Source organism: Panthera pardus, unplaced genomic scaffold, assembly GCF_024362965.1.
Source record: "Panthera pardus isolate Hobbes unplaced genomic scaffold, ASM2436296v1 HiC_scaffold_13, whole genome shotgun sequence".
Lineage (NCBI taxonomy): Eukaryota > Metazoa > Chordata > Mammalia > Carnivora > Felidae > Panthera > Panthera pardus.
Window position 1 is genome coordinate 143,971,507 of NW_026526688.1, and position 11,264 is coordinate 143,982,770.

Sequence of the window (11,264 nt, forward strand, 5' to 3'; positions counted from 1 at the left end):
GCTTTAAAAGCAACAAAGCCCACTTACATGCTAAGAGGAACACATTTGATACATAAATTCACTTTGAGGTGTTAGTGATGAAAACTATCTCCCTGAGGCAATAAACCTGCTAGGCATCACTGTATTTTTAAAGAAAAATTTATTAGACAAAAGGATACAAATTTTTTTTAATCATGATTTTTTAAAAATCATTTAAATCATACGTTTTAAATTACAGGTGTAGGCTACTTTTCATATGGGCAACTCTATGCATGTTCAAGGGGGAGGAATGTTGCAATTATACCCAGAGTTATTCTGGAAAAGGTACCCACTATGAAACACTGCAGAAACAGCCTGCTTTCTATAACAGATGCAGTGACTGAGGCATTGAAGCGGTGATGCTTTAGTTTGTCTTAGTTTTTCTGAGGTTTGTATGTCACCCAGCAAGGTCTCCATGGACTAGATTTCAGAGCAATTGAGTTTGGGATTCCTGTGAGCCATGGAAGACTCTGGAGTGGGGAGTGGGGAGCGGGAAGAGTGCTGTAATAGCGGAGGGGGTCCAGAAAGGGAGGTGAGATTCAAACACAAACATTTACCTGTCTTCAGGTTTGCCCGACTTTGGCCCTTTTCTGATTATGCCCCATGAATCAAAAAGAAAGCAAACGAGACAGCCAGTTTATTACAAAATACAGAGTTTCTTAGGATTTCAAATACAGTTTTTATTTAAGCTCATAATTTTGAAGCAAATATCTGTTCTTATAAGAAAATTTGCTAGGAAGTGAGTGAAGGAATTTTTTTTTCCTTTTTATCTTTTCACATAGCAAAGAAGAACAGTATGATGACTTTCTCTGTCTCTTCCTTTCCCAGGCAACACTCCCAGCGACCTCATGTCTTTATGTTCTTTTTTTTTTTTCCTTTGTAAAAGCAGTGGCAGCAGCAGCAACTTTTGCACGCACTTCTTGGGAGGAACAGGTGTAAGCCCTTGACCACATATGCAAAAGTCAAGTTCCTATGTTACAGGCAAGGTGAGTGGCACAGACAGGAGGCAGTATTTACAGAATGGCTACAGTAATGCCCAATGAATGCAATCGGTGGGATTTGTTAACTCCTGTTGCACGCTCAGCTTCCTATAGTTGACTCAACTTATGTCTTTGGAGCTCTAGAGTTACAAGAACATCCATGTAAACTTAAAACAAATTTTTTTAAAAATATTATTTAAATCCAAGTTAACATATAGTGTAATAATGGTTTCAGGAGTAGAATTTAGTGATTCATTTCTTGGATGCAACACCCAGTGTTCATCCCAATAAGTGCCCTCCTTAATGTCCATCACTCATGTAGCCCATACCCCCACCCAACACCCCTCCAGCAGCCCTCAGTTTGTTCTCTGTATTTAGGAGTCTCTTATGGTTTGCCTCCCTCTCTGTTTTTATCATATTTTTCCTTCTCTTCCCCTATGTTCATCTGCTGTGTTTCTTAAATTCCACATATGAGTGAAATCATCCATGTAAACTTTTAATCAGACTTTGAGTCTGGAACCTTACTGAAAGTTCTAGGGGAAATAAATAATAAGCAATCTAAGCTAGTATCCATATGATGATAAGGTGAGAAACAGTGAGATACTTATCAAACTAATTTGCACTGGTTGCTTAAAAAGTCAACATAAAAGTAACTTTAGATATTACAGTTAAAAAATAGTTTTTTAAGTTAGGTAATTTAGTTTATGATATCTTCAAGGTATTATCTTAGATGCCCCATAACTTTGTTTTGCTTTAATGATTATAATTCTTTTGTCGTTGTCATTAGAAAACTGAGTGGATCCTGAAAGTTCTCATCATAAGAAAAAAAAAAACGTAACTTATATGGTAATGGTTATTAACTGGACTTATTGTGATTTTTTGCAATATATACAAATATGGAATCATTACATTGTACATCTGAAACTAATATAATGTCATGTCAATTACACCTCGGTAAAAGATAAATGAATAAGTAGCCACTATCTACACCATGGCCAAACAGAGAATAAAATAAGAATAACATTAAACTTTCAGTTTTCTATAATTTCCTTTACAGTTCACTTTGTAAATGCGCTTCGCTCTGTAAATTTTCCAGTGAGTACAAAGGGTGTCATTAATGTCTTCATTTGGTTTATATCGATTTGTTTAAATGCTTTCACTTTAATTTAGAAGAGAGAGCTGAGTCTCCTGGCATTGCAGTCTGTACAGGAATTCTTGGAACCACCCATTTTAGGATTTTATTTGCATGAATATCTTGAGATCTTAAAAAGTTGGGGATAAGAGTAATGTAGTTATCGCTCCTATCTGGCAAACATGAATATCCTGTAAGCCAATATCGTCCATGCAGACATGAAGAACAATTTCTAGTCTGTGGTGTTTAAGATACTTCATGTTCAACTCCAATCATTTTAGTTTGGAAAAAGAAAGCAGGAATCTTTTTAATCTCTTTTCGGAGGCATTGGCCTCTCTCACATCAGCATGTTTGGGGCTTCTCTTTTCTCTCTGCTTTCTTCAGAGGAGCTTCCTCTCCACAGTTTTCTTCTGGGGAAGTATCTATAATGAGGAGTGAGGCGACTGTGTGGCCAAAAGAACGGACGAAACTGAAAACGACGATTGCACTTCCGAGGAAGGAAAGGTCTGTTTGGAAACCTAATGTGGACTCTAGGCCCTTGTGGAAAAAAATGAAAGGGACACTTGGGTGTCCTTGGGACGAGCTGAATCCTCGTCACCGGGTTCCTTATGGTGGGTGGAGGGGTGAGTGTAAAGATCTCGCAGTCTGTAGGGCCTCCATCATCTTGTGAGCCTCTAAGAGGGGTGGCTACTGCTTTTTGTCCTGCGGGGAGAAAGGTGCAAGTCAGCAAAAAGGCCTGATAACAGAAGCAGAAGGGAGATACTTTAGATGGCAGTAGGGCAGAAAGATTGGGAGAGAGAAATAGAGAAGTCTCAAAACAAGTTTGAAAAAACTGCCAAGGTCCAACAGAATGAAACATGAACACACCTCATGACCCAGCAGTCCTACTCTGAGGAATTTATCCAAGAGAAATGAATGCATATATCTTCAAAAGACTACTTCACGAATGTTCATAGCAGCCTTGTTCATATTCATATTATTATTTTTTAAGTAGGCTCCATGCCCGACACGGGGCTTGAACTCAGGACTTTGGGATCGAGAGTCAGATGCTCTTCCCATTGAGGCTTTCGGCTGCCCACCCCCACCCTTCTTAAGCCTTATTCATATTAGCTCTTAAGCTTGGAAACAGTATAAGTGTCCATCAATAGGAGAAAGGTTAAACAAACCGTGTATATACAATGAAAAGGGGGCAACAAACAAAGGAAGACTAACTAATATGACAACATAGAGGCATCCCACAGATATTATATTGAGCAAAAGGAGCTAGACACAAAAGAGTGCATACTGTAAGATTCCACTTATATAAAGTTCAAGAACAAGGAAAACCCATCTATGGTTACAAAAAATTCTTAAGTAATTAATTTAGGGTTAGGGTAGGTGTTATTTTGTGGAAAAAGAATTCTTTATTTTTTATTTATTTTTATCTTTTTTTAAGGTAGAATTCTTTAGATCTTGTTTCAGGTGGTTGTTATATGGGTATGGAGACACACACACACATTTATATTTACACATACATACATGTACACACATGTTTATATACATACAGACATACATATATGTGTATATGTAAAATGTGATTAGTCTGTACCTCTAAGATTTGTATATTTTATTGTTCATAAGTTATAACCAAATAATGAAAGTTCAGGGGCGCCTGGGTGGCTCAGTTGGTTAAGCATCCGACTTTGGCTCAGGTCATGATCTCACAGTCAGTGAGTTCGAGCCCCACATCAGGCTCTGTGCTGACAGCTCAGAGCCTGGAGCCTGTTTCAGATTCTGTGTCTCCCTCTCTCTGATCCTCCCCCATTCATGCTCTGTGTCTCTCTGTCTCAAAAATAAACACTAAAAAAAATTAAAAAAAAAAAAAGAAAATTCAGTGGAGGAAAAGAATTAATGTTAAGAAAATAAGAATAACTGCCCCTCCCTATGAAGGCTATTCATCCAAGGGGTCTGCTTCACTTCCCCTAGCACTGACATCATTCCCTAAAAAGGGAAGTGGGGGTGGGGTGGGGGGGGCATCTACACACAGGAGGGGAGCAAGTACTAAAAACCAGGATGAAATTAGTTTCTGAGAAGAAATTTGGGTCAAGCTCAAGTGTCAAGGTCTTCTCTATAGAGAACACTCTTCTCTGTATCATCCAATGGAATTGGCTATGAAAAAGTAAGCCCTTCAGAAAATTATTCTTTCACGTTTTTACAAACTTACCAACACAGGCCTGGAAGGGGATGCTATATGTAAATGATGGAAAAACAAATTCCCCACAGAAAGTTGAAAGTACTGAGGCACTTGAAAGAACTGGATTCCCCTCCCCTTTAGAACAACTGAATTCAGATTTCTTGGTTGTGTAGGACATACCTATTTCCTGCTTGTGTTTATAGCCCCTTCTGGAGATTCTGCTTTACCCACAACCCCTGGAAAAGTCAGTCCTACGTATCTTTGACTATGGCTGTTTGGCCTGCTGATAGACACTCACCTCATTCATTGGTTGGTCAGTGACCAATCAGATTCTCATTTAAGGATTTCAACAAAGAGACACAGTGGAAGATGTTAGTGGCAGGTGTAGGGCAGGGACTGGAGTGTTAGGTTTTGTTTGGCCAGTTGAATGATGAGTAAGCAGAGAAGCCAGCCTTTCCATAGATGCCATAAAATGGTAAGGCCTTTCAGAGAAAGAGAGACAAGCGACCATGTGGTAACAGAGTGGTGGTAAGAGTAGCCTTGGTTCTTGACTCTTTAGGGCTGATCCCTCTGAAGCCTGGCTGTGCACAAGGGTCTTAGAAATATCCTTATAATAATCACTCCACCTACTCTTTAAAAAAATTTTTTTTAATGTTTATTTTTGAGAGAGAGAGGCAAAGCATGAGCAGGGGAGGGGCAGAGGGAGAGGGAGACAGAGAACCCGAAGCAGGCTCCAGGCTCTGAGCTGTCAGTACAGAGCCCGACCTGGGACTCAAACTCACCAGGTGTGAGATCATAACCTGAGCTGAAGTCAACCGACTGAGCCACCCAGGTGCCTCCTTTTTAAAATTTATTTATTTTGAGAGAGAGGGAGGCAGAGCGTGTGTGTGTGTGTGTGTGCTTGTGGGAGGGGCAGAGAGGGAAAGAGAGAGAGAGAGAGAGATTCCTAAGCAGAGCTTGATCTCATGATGGTTAGCTCATGACCTGAGCCAAAAATCAAGAGGCAGATGCTCAACCGACTGAGCCACTGAGGTGCCCCTACTTTATTCTCTTCTTAAGCTGGCTTGAGTGGGTGTCTATTCCTGAACTGTTGTAACCTGAAAGCTTTCTGCAGAGAATCCAGTCAGTGTGGAGAAGCTAGCTTTCTTCTTCTTTCTTCTCCTTCTCCATCTCTTTCTCCTTCTTGTTCTTCTCCTTCTCCTTCTTCTCTTCCCCCCCCTCCTCCTCCCCTCCTCCTCCCCTCCTCCTCTTCTCCCTCCTCCTCCTCCTCCTTCTTCTTCCTTCTTCCTTCTTTAAAGATTTATTTTAGGGGCACCTGGGTGGCTCAGTTGGTTAAGCCCCTGACTTCAGCTCAGCTCATGATCTCACAGTTCATGGGCTTGAGCCCTGCATCAGGCTCTGTGCTGAAAGCTCAGAGCCTGGAGCCTGCTTCAGATTCTGTGTCTCCCTCTCCCTCTCCCCTTGCTCTGCTTGAGCTCTGTCTCTATCTCAAAAATAAAGATAAAAACTTTTTTTAAATAATATTTATTTTATTTTTGAGAGAGAGAGAGAGAGAGAGAGAGAGAGAATGCATGCATGTGAGCCAAGGAGAAGGGCAGAGGGAGAGAGAGACAGAATCTTAAGCATGACCCTGGGTTCATGACCTGAGCTGAAATCAAGAGTCAGACACTCAACCAACTGAGCCACCCAGGTACCAGAAACTAACTTTCTTCTTAAACTCCATCTTGACATTTTGTTATTAGATCAGACTTAGCTAGGCCTGAGCTCTGCCTCTCAGTACACTGTATTCCAGCCATTAACAACAAATCAACCACCTACCCCTGTGCTCATCTCATTTCTCAAACCTGAGGCTATTCAACCAAATCTTCCTGCTGACTCTGGGGTGTTAGAGCCTGCTGGGTAGCTTTTCTCTGATTCTGGGATGTCCAGCAGTGTTCACTGCTCTCTCCCGGGGATTTCCAAGAGCTCTATATCAAGATACAAGCTTGTCCTAGTAACCAGCCCAAGAATGTGGGCAGGACCACGTAAAACCATATTCTTCCAGCAAACTAGACACATGATGACTATTGCAGGGCACTGGTTGACTAGCACAAGGGCTCTAAAATGTGGGAACCAGAGGGATTGATTTGGGAAACTGTACAGGTTAAGGCCACACATTTGGGTGAGGACATTGATGCCATTCATGGTCTCCAACTTTGGCTGAGTTAACACTGCTCACCAATTCTTTTGTTTCTCCTTGTTCTGCTCCATTCCCACTGGCTTCTGAATCTTTGACACTCTTCTCAAAGCCCCTTCAAAATTCTCATTCTTTGTCATTCATTTGAAGAATTTTCTTCAAAAGTCTCTCTACCTTTGTAAGTAGACTACTTAGCTGCATATTTCAGAAAGAAAACTTCAGTGATCTGCCATGAACTTCTTTGGTTCTTGTCTCTCTCACTTCAGAGAGATATCTACACAGTCATCTACATGCGCCTCCTATGGCCCACCATATTTAATCTACTAGAACCTGACTGTGCTTTCTCTACTCAAGAAAACCTACTTTGGCAAAAATCATTACTGGTCCTGGGCTTTTAACAAACTGGTTCCAGATACCCAAGCACCATTTCCTGTCCTCTTTGCCTGGCTTACTCCTACGCATATTTCATGCCTCATTTCCTCAGTGAGGTCTTTCCTACCCTGAGGCTGGCTTAAAGCCCTTGGCACTATGCTTCCATACCACTCTGGGAGTCCACTTTCAGAATACTCATCAGTCATGTGATTACTATTCAGTGGTTGTATTTCTCCACTGGAACATCCACATGACCACCCTGTAGACCACATCTCCTTAGCCCTGCCACAGTGCCTGCAGTGGAATTGAATTGATTGAGAGAAATCTCTGTTTCTATAATTGCCAAAGTTACCATCTCCCCACCTCTCAGAGATGATGCGATCATTATAAATAGATGGTTTTCAATATTTAACACACAGACATGCCCCCAAAGGCACTGAATGTCAAAGATGAGAGCCCTTCTGTGACATTAATCAGACCAAAGTAGGTCAAATATTTGAATACAGATTGAGAGGTGCCTGGGTGGCTCAGTCGGTTAAGCGTCTGAGGTTTAGACTCAGGTCATGATCTCACAGTTCTTGGGTTCGAGTCCCGCATGGGGCTCTGTGCTGATAGCACAGAGCCTGCTTGGGATACTCTGTCTCCCTCTCTCTTTGTCCCTCCCCCACTCTCTCTCTCTCTAAAAGATAAATTAATAAACATTATAAAAATAAATATAGATTAAAAACATTTATAAGACAGAAGACAATAGTGTTTAAAGCATAGACTCTAGAACCAGGATCGCTGAGCTCTGCCACTTAATAACTGTATGACCATTGACAGGTTCCTTAACTTTTCTGAGTCTCCTTTTCCTTATTTGTAAAATGGAAAAAAAATACTACCTACCTCGTTGGCTTGTTGCATTATCTGAATTAAGACACGTAAAGTGTCCAGAACATGTCTGATACGCAGTATGCACTTAGTAGGCATTAGCTACTGTTATTATTAATCTTGAATGTCATGGAAGAAAGATTCTATCAGCACAAAGGCCCATTTTCTTGGGCCCATCTGGTTCCACTTTAGGTATAAAATATGTGTGCTACTGATAGGACTAAAGGGTACAGATGCTATTAGAACGGGACCTTGATGAAAACAGAGATTCTGTTGGTCATGGCTCTGTCCTTAGCACCTACAATATACCTGGCTTAGAGGGGGGTCCAGTACATAGTCAATAAATTGAATGAATGGTCAGGCAGATGTTGAAGGGTTTTCTCTGTAGATTTTGTGAAGCTCATGAGTATTTAATTTCAGTCCCAGAAAATTTGCAATAACTTACATTTAAAATTAGACTATAATAAAAAATCAAGCCAAAGTATCACTTGAAGTTTGGATATCAATTTTGAGCGGGTTTATTATAGTCTAGACATGAAATTCATAGCATATCAACAACTAGTACTTTTTTTTTTTAAGTAAGGATGAGAAGTCCCTTTTCTTTAAAAAAAGAAAAAAAACCCCAACAGAACAATTACCTGTAGTCTGTGGTTATTTGGGCAGACGATAGCTGGTTTGTAATGAACTGTACTGATTTTTAAGAGAAGTAAACTCATACATAATGTTTAAGTACGCAGTTCTCCCCTCATAAGGCCCATGGAGTCATAGAAAATTCTCACGTGCTTTCAGAGTTGAACCAGAAAGGAATAGAAGTTCTGTGATGAATTTACTCACGACAACTGCAACTCAGGTCATTTTGTAGACTCACAGAATGACTGGCTCTTTTGGTCAAATCTCTAAGCCTACAGGGAAAGCATTTGGAGCCCAGAAAGTGTCCCAAAGGCCTCTTTCAATTCTGTGCTATAAAGCCAGTCATTTCCACTGTGTGCAGTTACTGTGTTAGGTGTTCTGGCCAACTCGGAGATAATAAAGACATGGGCCTGCACTTGGGAAGTGCTACGAATACATGGGTCTATACTACAGAGCAGAAAGAGGCACGTGTCACGGATGATGTACAAATTGCTATAATTCCGAGATGTCAGAGAGAGAGGTAGCAATTTTTAAATTATGTGTTTCTTTTGTTTTAAGTGTATTTATTTTTGAGAGAGAGAGAGAGAGCGCACGCACATGCATGCCAGCAGGGGAGGGGGAAAGACAGAAAGACAGAGAGACAGAATCCCAAGCAGGTTCTGCGCTGTCCGCACAGAACCCGACATGGGGCTCAACCTCATGAACCAGGAGATCATGACCTGAGCTGAAACCAAGAGTGGGACACTTAACCTATTGAGCCACCCCGGCGCCCCTTTCAATTATGTACCTTAAAAAAAATCTTTGTGGAGCAATCCTGTAGCTGCATTTAAATGTCATCAGGTGAAGCAGAATTGCAATAAACAGGTGAGGGCAGGGTGAGTTTGGACACCCACACATGACCAGACACGGCACAGATAGGCGAGTGACGAGCTGGAACCAGGGCTGCATGGATAGAGCGAAGCTACATTTGAAGGAGTTTCGATGCCAGCCTGAGGGACAGTGGGGAAGCATGAGCCAAATTCAGAAGTCATATCTCACATTTTAATTGGTGTTTTTTCAGATGTGGATACACCTATGACCTCATTATAGCTTGTTCAGCTATGTATTTACAAAGTTTCCCGAAGAGTGGTTCACTTTCTGGAAAGAAGATGTCAGGTAGGTGGCTGGTTGTGTTTTACAATGTCTGTTTTATTTTTTTTTTATTTTTTTCTTTTAAATTTTTTTTTCAACGTTTTTTATTTATTTTTGGGACAGAGAGAGACAGAGCATGAACGGGGGAGGGGCAGAGAGAGAGGGAGACACAGAATCAGAAACAGGCTCCAGGCTCCGAGACATCAGCCCAGAGCCTGACGCGGGGCTCGAACTCACGGACCGCGAGATCGTGACCTGGCTGAAGTCGGACGCTTAACCGACTGCGCCAACCAGGCGCCCCATTACAATGTCTGTTTTAGATGTCACGTTCAGCAGGTGGTGCTTGGGGGTCTGGTTTTGGGAACGGGGCAGGTGTCATTTGTAATATCTCCTCCTCTTCTGATTGCCAGAGTTCATGCAGAGGTTGGGCAAAGTGACCTCTGGTGGTGTCGCCCCCAGCCTCCGGGTCTCTGCCCCTCTCCTCTGTATGTGAGCTTTGGGGGAGGGGAGATGACTAGGGTCTGGCTGAGCCCCTGCAGAGACCCCAGGGTAGTTGGTTTGATCCTGGGTCTCACCTCCCTGAACAGTATCTAGTGCTGGAACGAAGGTGACTTGTGAAAGAAACAACATTAGACCCAGATCCCTCAGCATCTCTTTCTCTCCTTTCCCTTTCTCCCCTCTTCCCTAGCCTTTTCTCTCTTTCCTCCAGGGGTGTGCAAACCAATTTTAAAGCTCAGGCCGCCCGGGAAACCTTGTGATGGGGGAAAGGAAAGAGAATAGGAGCAGTGGAGAAGCAGAATGTAATATAATCCTAGAGAAAGCTATGTTCACTTCGGTAGCCCCAAGACGCAGCTGCCTAGATGTGATTAATTAAAGCAATTAACAAACAGAGATTAAACAACCACCATGTGCAAATTACTGTGCTGCTGGGGATAGCAAGAGGTGGACCCTTCCGTAATTCAGGGTGGAAACTGTTAGCTTTACAATAATAACAACTGGTATTGGATAGTGTTTTGAGCTGGAAGAGCTTTTCTTGCAAGATAGCTCATTTTGTCCTTATAACCCCCATAATAATTATTAATACTGTCACCTCACATATGAGGAGACTGATGTGAGAAAGGTTAAGTATGTCTGAAGTCACATAGTTAGGGCTGAGACGAGGACTAAGGTCTTCAGATGACAAAATTTAGCTTCTTTCTCCTCAACCACACAGGCTGATGGAAGCTGACAAAATTATGTCCGGTTCATGGATACATATAGTTGTCTTTTCACACAAGTTATTAATTAGGGACCCACAGTAGAATAAGAGCCAAAGCCTTACCTTCTGCCACGGTTACCACCACCCAGCAGACCAATAGCCGGCAGGCGAAGCGGAGTTGGTGAGCCATGGCTTTCCACCCTGAGCAGTCACTGCCCCGAGCCCAAGTTGCTTTAAAGGGGAGCTGGTGAGTCACCGGCAGCCTGATTCAGGTAATTTGCATTTGCTCAGTGGACCACAGGAATCAGGGCCTGCGGTATGAGGGTAAGAAATCAGCAAGGAAATACCAGACAGTGTTTATCAACCAGAAGTTTCTTGGAATGACAGCCAAACGGCATTCATCTATCCTTTGGAGTCAGATTGTGGACAACCACACCCTCACTACCCTTTTAATTCCCTCCAATCTTCTCTGCCCGTAGTGCCCTCTGTTTACTTGTTCTATGGGTCTCCCTGGGCAAGAGAAAGAATCTGTTTAGGGAATACTCAACAGTGCTTCCCTCTGTGTGGTTGACTTACTTTAAAAA

The 11,264-nt window shown here is 42.1% G+C and overlaps 1 protein-coding gene across 1 annotated transcript; it reads right to left on the reverse strand.

The window, feature by feature from the left end:
- Positions 1–837: 837 nt before the first annotated feature.
- On the reverse strand, positions 838–10,891 carry ODAPH (odontogenesis associated phosphoprotein). Its single transcript, XM_019463525.2, has 2 exons — positions 10,804–10,891; positions 838–2,832 (listed from the first exon to the last, which is right to left on the reverse strand). The coding sequence occupies exons 1-2, from the start codon at positions 10,868–10,870 to the stop codon at positions 2,468–2,470; spliced, it is 432 nt and encodes a 143-aa protein (XP_019319070.1). The 5' UTR covers positions 10,871–10,891; the 3' UTR covers positions 838–2,467.
- Between the last annotated feature and the right edge of the window lie 373 nt (positions 10,892–11,264).